Raw genomic sequence first — 14612 nt, 5'->3', positions numbered from 1 at the left:
TGGGTATGTCCTGTGATGAACTGGCAACCACCCAGGATTGGCTCCCATCATACAGTCAGTAGGTATCAGATTCCCAGGACTCTGAACTGGATAACTGGGATAGAAAATGAACAACATATTGCATGTTGGTTGGATATGACTTTGTTGACTTTACTTTGTGAAAATAGCACTGCTACTATATTAAATTTTACAAAGCTAACAGCTCAGCAAAATTCACAGGATAACAAGGTATGTATATTAACTGTGGCAGAAGTACCATACTATACCATAACATTCTCAAACCCACTTAACTGGATTGAGGGTTGCAGGGACAGTAACTAGAGTAATAATACTAAAACATTTACTAAAATATAAAAAAAAATGATGTAAGATGTTGAGAACAGTTCAGGATAAGTTAAAACTCTTCTAAAAAAACTTTTTCTGAATTTTGCTCTAAATATACTGTGTTTCTATTAGAACCAGCAGCATCTCTGCATTAGGGGCAAATTGGGAACCATTGCCAATCTCTGGGCAGATAGCATTGGTTGTGCAAAAATAAAATAAGTAGCAAACTTGCCTTAGTAATGTAACGTATTGTTAAATTGCTTATACAAAACTCAACTTTGTCATCATAATCTAACTTTTATGATTTTCTCTGATGTGTTCTGTCCTATTTCCTACCTAGAAAAATATTCCTTTTCCGATTATGTGGAATTTTCTTTGTGCCTTGTACCACTAGCCTGGTTTCCAGTTGCTTGGACAGACCATTGGACCCTGCTGTGTTCTCAGCATATGCTTGCTTATGTGTGCATGAATGTGTAGCCTGAACTTTTCTGTTTCAGCTTGAGACTTTTGAAGAATCCCACCAGTTGATTTTTTGTGATGAAATTTAAAGGGTATGTGAACTTGCACAGCTCACTATTTTGCAGTAGTTGTAATTATTATCATGAGTTACTTTGATTATTTAAATTCAATTTGATCTAGCATTTTGCCCATTGAGCAAAAATGGGAAACGCATGAGTATTTATTTGTTGCATTTCTGCTTTCAGTATTGAGCACTTGGTGTTGCTGTTGATACTTAGATATCTTTTAATATCGTTCTAGAAACTTGATTCTGTTCATCTGGACATGGTTCTTTTCCAGGGAGATATGTTACATCACTCATCCAAGTGACTTCCTCAGTCTCAATTGGCTGCAGGTTTCTCCAACTTTATGAAGAGTACCTTTGCATAGTGACCGAAACTAGCACCATTGACTAACAATGGGCCATGTGATCAACAATATGCAAAATGCCAATTGATCAATGGCCATGAGTATCATTCACAGAGAGTTGGGGAATGGCTGCAATCACAGCATTGTAAGATGGTGAAAGATGAACACTTAGGCCCCCTCCTCGGTTCAGAGATGGTCGTTCCTTTTCACGTAAATGGCCTCCTTGACTCCTCGCTCAAACCAGCATTCCTCCCTGTCCAGGATGTGCACATCTTCATCACTGAAAGAGTGACCACTGTCCTGTAGGTGTAAATAGACTGCGGAGTCCTGGCCTGACGAGGTAGCTCTTCTGTGTTGTGCCATCTGCTTCGCCCAGTGGTTGTTTGGTTCCCCTGTTGTATAATTCACGGCAATCCTCCTGGCACTTAACTGCGTAAACTATACTACTATGTCTGTGCTGGAGCACCCGGTCCTTGGGGTAGACCAATTTTTTTGCCGTAGTGTGTTTTAAGGGTTTGAAAGCCACCGAGACCTGGGGCCTCGTGAATAAACAGTGCGTATGCGCAAAAATGTTGCGTAAGCCTGTTTCCACACTCAAATCGCAATGTATAAAACCTAAACTTGGCGTAAAGCCACACACATTTCCATGGTAGCTCATACGCTGGCGCAGACAAGTTCTGCGCTCGGTTTTGCAGACTGGCGGCACCCAGCGTGAAAACAGTGCTACTGTTCCAGTGTTGTTTCCCTTTCTTTTTTAGATCCACATCCCTGACGCAGCTTTATAAATACATTGAAATTAACCGCATGTTGTTTATTAGTTTAATGCATCTGATTGTAATTAACCTGTAACAATATAATGGTCCATGGAATGGCCAAATTATTCCAAATAGCATAGCTGCTTTAGCATTGTTACTTCTTTTTCTTCTTTCAGCTGCTCCTGTTAGGGGTTGACACAGCGGATCATATTTTTCCATATTACTCTCACTACACCACTCGGAGCAGCTGATCAGAAAGAGAATTATCGGTATACAGAATCAAGCACACGTTGCCTTGGCCATGCTACCTATTTGAACTGCTCTCACACAGCAAACGCTTCGAAACCTTTCCTGTATGGACCTCGCGATTCAGAAAGAATTTCATCCCAAGAACTATAAACGCACTCAATCAGTCCATCAAGTGCTCCTTGAAGACCTGTTTGTACTTATTAGTACAATTACCTCACTGTAAACTTGCACTACAGTTATAATATTAACCTGAGCCACTATGTAAAGCGGATATTTACATATGATGACAATATCATTTTTAAGATGAAATGCAGCAGAATATGTTTATTATATTATACAGATAAACCTTTAAATTAATTTAAATAATCTATATTGTTAATAATTTAACATGTGAGAACACGGTGTTGCTGTACTAGCAAGGATCTGGCGCTCCATTCACGGATTGTTCCTGCCTCACGCTGTATGCTTGCTGGGACTGGCATGACACTGGAAGGATAGATGGATAGAATAATTAAACATGTACAATGAAGATATTTCAATGTTCCTTAAAAGTTTTGAGGAATCTGTGTTCTAAGCTTACAGATGACTTAACATCTATTACAGAGCTCATTGTGTGGCGGTTGGGTATTTGGAGAAAGAAAAGTAAGGACAGGAATTGGGGGTTAGTACGTTTGAAACAGACAGTACTGCTGCAATAAATTATTTCATCGAAGGTCATGCACAATCACTGTGCCCACGTGTTCCCATGTTTAATAACATGCTTTAATTCCTATCATCATGAAAATGATATCAAGTATACATCTCAGTATTTTAATTATTCAGAGAGCTGTAATATCAAAAATGTAATGGATTTTGCGTCCTGTCGGAGGAAGAGAAAGCCCAGAAGCACGTAGTGATTCACACACATAGAGCATGTAGAAGATCAAATACAAAACAAAGCATTTAACGTGCTAGAAACTAGTTAATTAAACAATTTTAAGATGAAGTTTATATATGTTCTACTTTAATGACAAAATATACTATGTGATTAAAGTGGAAACTTCAAGATTAAAGTTGACATTTTGTGCTTTTTTCCCCACTGTATGCCTATTTTTTTTTTCTCTGTACCCTAATAAGCTTTCATATGAAACTCAGACAGTGGGCTACAACTCACCTTTTCACGACTTTGATATCTGACAACTTCTTTTTTTTTTTTGGGCACTGTGCAAATTTGTGAACTTGAGCTTTTGAGTTTCTCCAACACTCTATGTCACTTGATCAACTTCCTTTTGTTGTTTATACAACAGGTTAAAACAACAAATAGTAAGTTTTTCCTTGCCTCCACTTGGTATTCGCTGAACTTCTTCTATTTCCTCCCGTGCTTTTGCCATTGCCTTTTCACAGAATGCTGAGCTTAAGGGCTATTTATATTGATTTGCATAGTCAAAGAGGCGTAATTCTGGGAGGAGACGGGGCGGGACAGCAGTTGCGTGCACGTGCGTTACTTTTCACGCTGACCAGGATTTATGTAGTGGAAGAATGCGGAAGTTGGCGTTCGCACAAATTTATGCATCTGGATTTTTTGTGCGGAAGCACATTTCCACTTTTGTGCTTACGCCATGTTATAGTGTGAATTCTATGCAAGGTGTTATGCATGAGGCCCCTGGTGTTTTGAAAAAATGCATCTCAGCTGTTCCGATACTCCTGACACATAAGGGATCACCAAAGGTTTTCACTTAGACAGCAGTTGTCCTTCCTCTCTCCTGGATTGCTTAGAGCATTCTTATATTGTCTTTGATTGTTGTACATTATGAAAATATTTTGATAGATCTTCACTTTTGTGATTTTATGACATTATTTGACTGACATTTTATCATCACTGATGCTGGTAACCTAATGCATTGTAAAAGGCAGTGTCACTCCCTCATCTGAGGTTAACTGGAGACTGTCTTCTTTCTTGGCTGCCCTCCCAACACCATTGCTGCTGCATCGATCTTCCACATCTCCTTCCAAATTGCTCCAATGATCGTTTTGGTGTTGTGTCCCCTACCTGCACATTTATGCCTCTGGCTCAGCCTCACACTTCTCATTTGGGGTCAGAAACAACACCATCTGTGTTCACTTTCCACTGACTACATGAGATGAGCCGCTCCAAGCCAGGATCTTTCATGAGATTGCCAACAACCACATGCCATATAAATTGGATTTAAGCAAAGGAGTGAATTGTGGAGACTGCTCTTAATCTGCTTGATCATCTCTCTCTCATACTCACACAAATCTGCCCACCCACCTTCTGCATAGCTTCTCAGGATGGCTACATTCCTTCTGCCAGTGTCTCTATCTATCCATGCTCACACACACACACACACTCACCCTCTGCACAGATTCTTGGTATGGCTCCACCCCTTCTGCTAGTGTCTCTCTCACTCTCTCTCCATTTCTCCATGCTTACACACACACTCACCCTCTGTATAGCTCCGCTCCCCTTTTGCCAGTGTCTCTCTCGTTCCCTCTCTCCATGCTCACACACTCACACACACACACACACACACACACACCCTCTATAAAGCTTCTCAGAATGGCATTATCTGACAGTATCTTCCTCTCTCACGCTCACACACACACACACACCTACTCAAACCCCCTCTGCATGGCTTCTTGGGATGACTCCAACTGTTCTAGCAATGTCTCTGTCTCTCTCCCTCTCTCTCTCAGATCCACATTACCCCACCAGAATTTTCAGGCCTAAAATGCTACTGCTTAGGACCCCAGCATTTCCTATAGATAAGAATGCTTGACACTGGGAGTGTATTCTATTCATCAATTGCTGTACTCACATTTTTATGCCCATTTTCAGGTCATAAAAATAAAGAACATGTCTAAATGTTGAGCTGCTAGGAGCATAACATAACAGACACTTAAGTGTTAAAATAAATGAGGGTCATGGTTTAAACACATTAAAAAAATACAATAAGCAATTACAGCAGCAACCCTTCTTAACATGGATTTCTTACATTAAGTGATGCTCCATCCACGTGATAGAGCATTTTATACAGTGGGAAAACCCTATAGATATTCCCATTTTTTTCCTCAGGGACTGTTTTACAGTATTCTTTCAGTAAAATGCACACAGAAAGCAGCCAGGCTCTTCTGAAGCAGTGTAATTCTAGCCTCAAGTGGCATCCAATGAGCAGTGAGTCATATTGCGTCAATGTTAGCGGCTGCTTTGCCTTGCAGGGCTGAATCAGGTATTCTGGGGGAGGTCACATGCGTCCGCTTTGACAGAAAAAAAAAAAGCAAAGGAGAGGAAATTTACAAGGCATGTTACATCATACTTCTAAAGAAAGCTGTTAAATCATAAAATGTGGTTTAGAATTCAGTCAAAATCCCTCTATTTTCATGATCCCACTTAGCCCTATGTGAATTGTGCTCTGCTTTTATCATCCTGCCTCAGTCCTTAATGGTTGTAAATGTAAGAGTGCCAAAGTCTAAACTGAAACTGGTTCTATTTGCCTTTCATGAGACTACTTTGTAGCCTACCCTATGATTCAGCATGTGTCATTCTTTTTGCTGAAAGAGAGAGGCAATAGCACTGTTTCAGCAGAGTTGTACAATAATGTTCAACCCCGTATTTCAAAACTCTTTCATTTCCATTGAAATATGTTAGAGCAGTAACTGCCCCATGCACCATTCACGTAACATGCACATAAGGTTGGGAGCATGTGCTGATAGTGCATTGCTACACCCACCACACAACAAACCACCTGAATTGGGGCCCAAGTACAGCAGGTGACACCTTAGCACCATACTGAACAGTGTGAGGTTATTAACAGTGGCTGGAGTGCCAATCCTGCCACCAAGCCCCAAGTTTTCTCTCTGTAAGTTGGAGGACCTGTTTTTAGGGCTGGATGCAGATTGACATCATCCCCAGAACAAAGCAATTGCAGGTTAAGGGCCTTGCTCAAGGTTCCATTTTTGGCGTTTAGCACTAATATAAATACTGTTTACAGTACAGCTTATTAAAAAAAAAGGAAACTTACAAATATTCACTTGCGTTTCTGCTTTCAGTCTTGAATATTTGATGTTGATACTGAAATATCTTTTATCTCAATCACACAAAGGATTAAAAAAACAAGTACTGCTTAATAATTTCTCAGAATGCAAATAAAATATAGAGTTCAGTCATCATTCATACTTTTAAACATTTTAGAACTTATCAGTAGTGTTTTTTCCTTGCCTAAAAATTATTTAAAAAAAAAAAAGTATTGTTTACCTTGCTCTGGTATTTATCATCAGAACCTAATTTGTAATTATGTCTTTCAGAAAGGCATCTTGCTAAAGAAATAAGTATAAATCATTGCATGCTATACACAGTAAATAAAAAAAAACAGATAATCAAATTCAGGACAATGCAACTATGAAGCAAGTTTGTTGAAGGTCACTTTCTAAACAAATGGTGATTAAAACAAGAAGCTCTCATGTGGGATGGGAATGGATTTCCTCTGTTTACAAGTCAGTTCCTGCTGGATGAATTTAGTGCAGTATCTTCTCAAGTAACATAACATTCTCAAACCTGCTTACTGTATTCTTACAAAAAGTACCTACCTTTGATTAATTAATTGGGATTAATTTACTATATACTCTCAAACAATTTGTATACCTACCCTTTCATTTTCAAACTTGCTCAGTCTTCTTCAGGCCCATTGGAGCTGCAGCCTATCCCAGCAGCATTGAGTGCAAGACAGAAATCAACACTGGAGAAGGTGCCAGAACATTGGTTGCCATATACTCATCAACACTCGGTCATGCTGTGCCAGTTTAGAGTTGGGAAGTGACCTAGAGTTAATGTAAAAAAAAGAATCTGCAAATAAGGAAGAAAGTGTGCAATGCCTTTTTTAGATTTGAACAATACAAAATCTGAAATGGCCATTACGTTGATTTTGGTAAGACAGGGAGTGGGAACAGCAAAGTCAAATGAGGGTTCAACAAGCATACAGTGGTTTTCTCTCTGCAGACCTGTTTGGTTGTATTTTTTGTGAGTCCTCTTGAATAAATATGTAAACCATGATCAGGTCAGGTCAGGCTGGGAAGCATGCACTGGTACACCCACCACATAACGAAATAGCTCAGGATCCGGGTTGGCATCCCCGGTTCCAATCCCACCCTCTGGAAATGACCATCTATCTGCCACAGCCAGGTGTTACGTGGGTGTCCCCTTAGTCTGGTCCAGCCACTCGGGTCCACAGCAATTAAGATCCTGTGACCCTCAAGGAATCGCACCACATGGCCATAGTGCCTTAACTGATGCTCCCTCACAATGCAGGTAATGCACCTCATTCGGGACTCCATGAGCAACCGCTCATTTGATACAAAGTCAAACCAGTGGTACCCAAGGATTCTCCAAAGAGACACACTACCAAAGGAGTCCAGTTTTGTCTCACGTCACTGGATAGCATCCATGTCTCAAAACCATATAGCAAAACTGGAAGCTCCGGGACTCTAAAGACTGCTCTAAACCATGATGGTCACTCAGTATCCTTCTTTACTTAAATGGCATATTGGGAACACAAATTTGATGTTTAAATAAGAATTCACAGAAAATTATTAATAGGAAATAAAAGATGATTTTTTTTTTTAATCCAGGTAGACCAGTTAGATGTTGCAAGGTGCCAGGGAACATCATAGCAGGAATGAGCAAAAGGCAGATGCCAAAGTCAAAACAGGGAACCTGTCCAAGCACAAGCACATTCACTTGCATACCCACATTCACTCATATAGGACCAGTTTACAGTCACCCATGTCTTTGGGATAAACACCAGAATGCTCTTGAGAAAAATCCCCACACACACACACAAACCTGGGCAGGATCTGAACCCTATCACCTGAGGTGACCAAAGTGCCACAATGACTCAGAACAGTTAATTCAAGATTTTGTGTATCAGGGTCTGATGGTTCAAAGCAAGGGGGTGTTCAGTGATATAGTCAGGATTTGGGTCAAATGGAGCTCTTCCGTGATCACTGGATTAGTCACCGATTTTATGAACCAATTTTCCCGATCCCTATGTGGCTGCTAACTTTAAGATTGGGAGAAATCAGTCAAGAGGAACACAGGTGGAATACACACTCATTTACTCATAAAAGGTCAAGAATCAAATGCAGGTCTGGGGACTGGTATGGAGGCAACACTTACCAACGTGCCAGCCTTGAGTTCAGCACCCTGTATTCCAGTGGGATGAATGGCAGTATTTCAAGGCGCTATACGAAATAATGATTGGCTCAGCGGAATCTGACCAAAGCACCTAACTATGGAGGTGGGATATCTCGAGGTCTTCCGTGAAGCCGTCTTTATGCAGAAAATTTGCTCAAGCGACCAGCGCTGACTGTGCAGTTACATTCCCGCTACTTAATCGCTTTCAAACTGGACCTTGTTCTCTTCATCCGTGGGTTTTCCAGATCCATGTTTTTCCTCCTTCTGATGAAATCTTAATCAATTCTTACTTTTCCAGAACACTCTAAAAGACGTGCCCTCGCGGCGCCTCCAATCACTTCGAGCAAAAGCAGCATAGCTCTCGCGCTTGCCCCGCCCCCTGTGCGTCTGTTCTACGACTTTCGGACAGAGGAGCCCAGCTGATGCAATGCGACTCCTTATATAGCTCCAATCTCCAGTCACTGGACGCGCTTTCATTATAACAGCGGTGATTTAGAGGTGCTCGTCTTGTGTGGCAGTCGATGCTCTGCTTCCATCCTCCCGAGTAATGGGTTCTGCTGCGAAAGAAGGCGGCTTCCGAGAGCTTATGAAGCGCGTCTTACACCAGTTTCTGACTGCCAAGAAAGAGAAATTAATCGAAAGTCCATTTGAACGAGACTGCGAACAACATCAAACGACGGCATTTTTTGGTGAGTCTGAGATTACCTTTTGCTTCTGACAGGTGGCATTTTTTAAGAAAGTTTGGGTAGCGAATCTGTTTTGTTACAGGTCTGCCAGGTATTTGGAGGTTTTGCCTTCTAAATCATACTCCTGGAGCGCAGAACATCCGTTCCATTAATCTAAAGGACAAGAATGTTCACCGTTCTTAAAATGAATTACCTGTAGCGATGCATAAACAATCTTTGCAACCAGGGATTTTGCGGGTGTCCAGGTGGAATTGCTAGCTTACCTTATTTTCGTGTGACGTTTGTAGTCGTTGCCCATTTTCACGGAGCTGGCGTACTGGATGTGCCTGTTCTGATACACTAGGTTACGATTCTCGAGCGCCTTCGTCGCCATATGAGTGGCGACCGACTGTAGGTACAATCGTTTTCGTCAGTAAGACAGTTCTTGGCAGATTCATTTTTATACGCGTTTAATTGAAATGAAGTTGCTGTCATAGGTTATTATCCTGAGCCAATTATTTGAAATGAATCACAGCACTGGAGGGGACACAATAGGGTCCAAAACGACTCACTCATATCTGGTTAGTAATTCTTTGATTATAATAGGAGGAAACTGGCGCGGCAATAAAGAGAATATTAAAACCACTCCATTCACCATATGATCGGCTTAATCTAATGGTTACAGTGGTGTATTGGAGCCTACTTGTTTGTTCACACGAAGTTCGGAGTCCACGAATAACCAAAACAGGAACGTCTTTTGGATGTGGTGGGAAAACCCACACAAACATGAGGAGAACGTGCAGTTTCCACACAAACGATGATGGGCTCGTGGTGTGAAACAACCGCGCTAACCACTGCTCGATCGGAAAATCCATTCTTTTTCTAAAACCGTTTATCCAGAGCAGGAACGCCGGAAAGCTGGAGTCTACCCCGCTAATGGTCAGCTGCAACAGTTTTTTTTCTAATTAACCCACTTCGAACGGTGCTTATCATGCCAGCCTTTTACGGTGCGGTGTAATAACGCTAAGCCGCCTGAATTGCAGAAACCCTCCTTTAATTCTTCGGTGGCTTGTGTGGGATCATTATGTTAAAGGCTTTAACTTTAGTTAAACTCACGGATTTGTTTTTTTTCTGGAGGGGGCGTGGCCTCAAATCAGGTGAGGCTGATGGTTTTTACGTTATCACGTGATGTTTTCACAAACTCAAACCCGCTCTGCCTGCATTTTTAGTTTCCGTACGTTTCAGATCAAGCCTGTAAGGAACTGTAATTTAAACCGTTTGTCAGCCGCAAATCTTGGTGCTAATAAAGATTTATTTATTTTTTAAATGCCTGCAAACGGGAGTTCTCAAGCGTTTCACAAACCTTACGTCACACGGGGTCTGTTTTAAGGAGGCTTTCCACTTGCACCCAGTGCATTATTGCTGTTAGAGATTACAATTGTAATCAGAATTCATACGCTGTTAAATATAACCTGCAATATGTATACAGAAACGCGTGTGAAAGTAAATTTCAGGAAATCGAAAGAATTTAATCCAATCCCAAGTTCATAGGCTGTCGATCCAGTGCACCAGACTTGGGCACAAGGTAGAAACTATCCCAGGATAGAACAAAAGCTTCATAGTGGGAGACTGTCACAGTGGGAAGTCTTAGATCAACCAAACTCGTGTATTTTGGATGTGATGGAAACCTGTGTAACACTTGAAGGAAAAGCCCACCGGGTACCTCAGAATCGGCGGACTCTATAAATTTTAACTTGCCTAGGATCTGAACCACATCTCAAAGAGCTGTGAAGCAAGAGCGGTAACCAAAGTGTTTCCCATCTTTATGTACTTGGGTATGGTGGTGTGTTTTTTTTTTTATAATACAGATTGGGTTCATAAACCACCCATATGTGAAATGGAAGTAAAGAGGAAGACTGGTCCTAGATTGGGTCTGTGCTAGGTTAGTTGCTTTGCAACATATAAAGGCACTCCACAGTGCACCATGATTCCAGCATAAGACAAGCAAATCACAGATGACAGACCCATTGTCATATCTATTGTGGTGTCCTCCTTCTAGATCAGCAGGGGCGATCTAATTAAAATAGTAGTAGCACCTATTGGTTTCACTGGTCACGAAGAAGAGTATTTTTGCTTTACTAACAAATCGGAACAATTGCTGGAGTTGTTTTGAACAGCCATTCCAGTAGCTTGAATTGCAGTATGCTTCTACAAAAATTGTGGCATTTTCCTTGATTTAAATACACACTGTGTGATGCATCACTTCAAAAATAATTTCATGTGCTGCTGCTTGTACATTTTAATTTGACAGTGGTAATCTTACAATCCTTGAATGCAATGTCCATCAATTATTCAAATCTGATAAGTCTTTTTTGTTTTTTTTTTTTAATTGCAGAGTCAGAGCTGCTGAACTTCCCATTTCCAGGTAACTGCATGTTACTGGAAGAAGCAATGGATGCAGTTCAGTCACAACTAGCAGGGCAAATTGAACTGTGCTTATCATCTTCAAAGAAGTCTCAGCTCCACTGCCAAGAACTACTGATACCCAAGCATTTGTGCCAGAGGATAGCACGTGATATCATGTACATGTCTGCCAATGAACCTTGTGGCCTTCGTGGAGCGGTCATTTACGTTAACTTGGAAGTGGACGGGTTGTGTAAAACCCTGGGCAGAATCCAACAAGACAGCAGTGTGCCTCCTACTTTCGAGCTCACGTTAGTTTTTAAAGCGGACAAAAGCAACTGGTTTAGATTAAAACATTTTTTAAATGTTGGTGCCTATTTTGGCCCTGGATATCATAAAGTCCTCAAACTCAGCCCTGGCTTCCGACTGGTTAAGAAAAAACTTTACTCTTCTGATGGCCCAGTAATTCAGGAGTTTTAAACATGAACTGTCTTGAAGTCCTCCCCTTCCCATGAAGACTTTCCAAAATTGGTTGAGCTTTTTTTTTTTAAATTTCAGTGTTTTAATCTTGGTGCAGTGTCATTTTTATATGAATGTCTAGTTAGGCTGTCAGAACACTAAATGGAGACTGGTTTTTAGTTCCAGGTTAATGGTAAAGGAATGGACACTTGAGCTTTTTAACTTTGGTGAGTTTTGATCAGGAACATTAAAGTTTCAGAAAGACCTTGAACGTGTGGTGTTGAAAAATTTGATGGGTTTGGAGAACAAATCTGCTAGTTGCAGAAGAAACACAAAGAAGCAATTTTTTTTTTTCCTCAAAAAAGCACTTTTTGGATGGAGTTTTTAATATACCGTCTATTTGGTTACACAATTGTGCACTGTGAAATCTCACAGATTATGCTTTTACTGTATATTTTGAATTGTGATGTAAGGTTGTGCTCACATTAATCACTATGCACTACTTGTTTTATTTGTCAGATGTCCAGTATATGCAATTGGAATAAATTATTTTTTTTTATATTTGTCAGGTGTGTGTGTGGTTTTTTTTTTTTTTTTTGCCAACTACTAGCTGTTTAAATGTTTGCTTACACAAATATTATGTGACTCTGTAAATAACACTATTTGGTGTCCACTACTTGAGCTTCCCCAGCAGACTGCTTTTTAGCATTCCCCATGTTTACAGGATCACAAGGATGAATTCAACCAGTGTGGAGCTGGCGCTAGATTCACTTGAAGTAGTCCACTGGATCATACAGTAATTGTGAAATCCGTTGGGAGGTAAGACAAAGAATGTGAAATATTGGAATGTAGTGGGTAAGGTGCAGCGATGGTAGACTTGAATTATGTAATTGATTTTAAAATGCTAGTACTAAAGTAATAAGTAGGAGGTGTTTTTGACAATTCTAATGCTGGATGGAATGTTTACCACATATCCCTTGAATAATGCTAGTTCGAACTTGCACTGAATTTAGAAAGTGTTCAGACCCCTTTACTTTCAGTATGTTCCTTGTGTTGCAGGTTTGATTTTTTTAAAATAGCCATTTTGCCCATTAATCTACACCCCATATCTCAAAATGAACAAAGTGAAAGGGTGTTTTCGGGTTTATTAAAACTTCATTTGTATAGATATTAAGATAATTACGTGTGGCACTCGCAAGGTGTGGTCTGGTGCATTCTGTTTGTGTCCATTATCTTTGAGAAGTGCCTAGAACATGACGGAGTCCATCTGCAGCAAACTGAAATGACAGGACAACATTTAGAAAAGCACACACCTGTATAAAAAAGGTCAGATAATTCACACTTAATATTAGGACATAAACCAAGCTATGAAGTACAAGGAACACCCATCAAATTGTGGTGAAGCCTTATCTCCTCAAGGGTATGGAAACATTTTTAAAGCTTTGAGTGTTCCCAGGTGTACAGAGACCCAAACAGTTTTGAAAAGGAAGAAGTTTAGAACCACCAGGATTCTTCCTAGAATTGACCATCTGGCCAAACCAGGTAAGAAGGGTCTTGGTCAGAGAGGTGATCAAGAACTCAATGTCACTCTTAATAGAACTTTCAGAAGGCCTCTCCTGTGATGTGTGAACATGCTGGAAGGATGACTGTCTTGGGAGCACTCCATCAATCAGGTGTTGTTAATAGACTAGCTAGATCGAAGCCACTGTTGAGTAGAAGGCACATGACAGCTTGCTTGGAGGTTGTCAAATGACATTTAAAGGATCCTGAGACCATGAGGAGAAATCTCCTCTGCTCTGATAAGGGAAAAAAATCAAAACTCTTTGGGCAGAACTGAACTACAAGTACTATACCTCGTGACAACCAGGAACTACTCCTCACCTGTGTAATACCATCCTTGTAGTGAAACTTAATTGTGACATCACCATGCTATGGAGGTGCTGGTCAGTGGCAGGGATAGGGAGACTGGTCAGAATTGAGGGAAGGGTGAATGCAGCCAAATAAATGCAGAGAGGTCCTAGAAGGACTCTTTCAAAACATCTCGCACGAAGGACTTGTACTAAATCTGAACTGACACAGCAGTAGACACTAGATCATCTTTCCAACTGTATTTTGATATTTTGGTGTTTGTTTCAGTTACACTTTTTTCTTTTTGAAAATTTTGAATGTTTTGGTTCATTTCCAGGGTTAAACAATGTTAGGAAGGGTAGAAGGATTCGCATGTGTGCTTCAAATGCCAATGGTGTTAGCTGTGGCTTTATTAATATATGCTGCGTGAATTCTAAGCTAATAAGATGTAAAAGCTGAGCACCCAATGGCAAGGGTGAGGTTTATAATTTTTTCTGCATAAATGTGACTTAATATATTATGAGATTTTCATCCACATAATTAAAAATAATCATGGAGAACATAAGGCATATAACACAGAAGCTGCTCTGCTTTTTCAATCATTTATTGGTAAAGATTTGATTGCATTTTAGGTCAAAAGTATGCAGCTCCTGAATTATCTTGTACCACTGTAGTTGTCCACTTGCCAACCAGAAATGTCTGACCGCAATTGTTCCAAAAGAAAAAAAAAACTTTATGATGATGACAGCAGAGAAGTGGATGAATGATGTGGGATGAAATATGAGCCAGAGCATGAAAGTATATTCTACAAGTGTCTTATTTTGTAAGAGTACTGTATATTAAAATATGTGAATC

The 14612-nt window shown here is 40.3% G+C and overlaps 1 protein-coding gene and 1 long non-coding RNA gene across 2 annotated transcripts in view; one reads left to right on the top strand and one right to left on the bottom strand.

The window, feature by feature from the left end:
- The window catches only part of LOC120542058, a 91288-nt gene extending 82596 nt beyond the window's left edge, over positions 1 to 8692 (bottom strand). The window contains exons 1-2 of the long non-coding RNA XR_005636135.1: positions 8365 to 8692; positions 6839 to 7010 (exon numbers count right to left, since the gene is read on the bottom strand). This is a non-coding gene — a long non-coding RNA (uncharacterized LOC120542058). The remainder of the gene's footprint in view (positions 1 to 6838; positions 7011 to 8364) is intronic.
- Positions 8693 to 8835: 143 nt separating this feature from the next.
- si:ch211-39i2.2 (uncharacterized protein LOC449866 homolog) lies at positions 8836 to 12475 on the top strand. Its single transcript, XM_039774175.1, has 2 exons — positions 8836 to 9071; positions 11443 to 12475. The coding sequence occupies exons 1-2, from the start codon at positions 8930 to 8932 to the stop codon at positions 11928 to 11930; spliced, it is 630 nt and encodes a 209-aa protein (XP_039630109.1). The 5' UTR covers positions 8836 to 8929; the 3' UTR covers positions 11931 to 12475.
- The last annotated feature ends 2137 nt before the right edge of the window (positions 12476 to 14612 follow it).

Source organism: Polypterus senegalus, chromosome 13 (genome assembly GCF_016835505.1).
Source record: "Polypterus senegalus isolate Bchr_013 chromosome 13, ASM1683550v1, whole genome shotgun sequence".
NCBI lineage: Eukaryota > Metazoa > Chordata > Cladistia > Polypteriformes > Polypteridae > Polypterus > Polypterus senegalus.
Note: the sequence above shows the minus strand (reverse complement) of the source record. Positions and strands in the feature narration are given on the sequence as shown.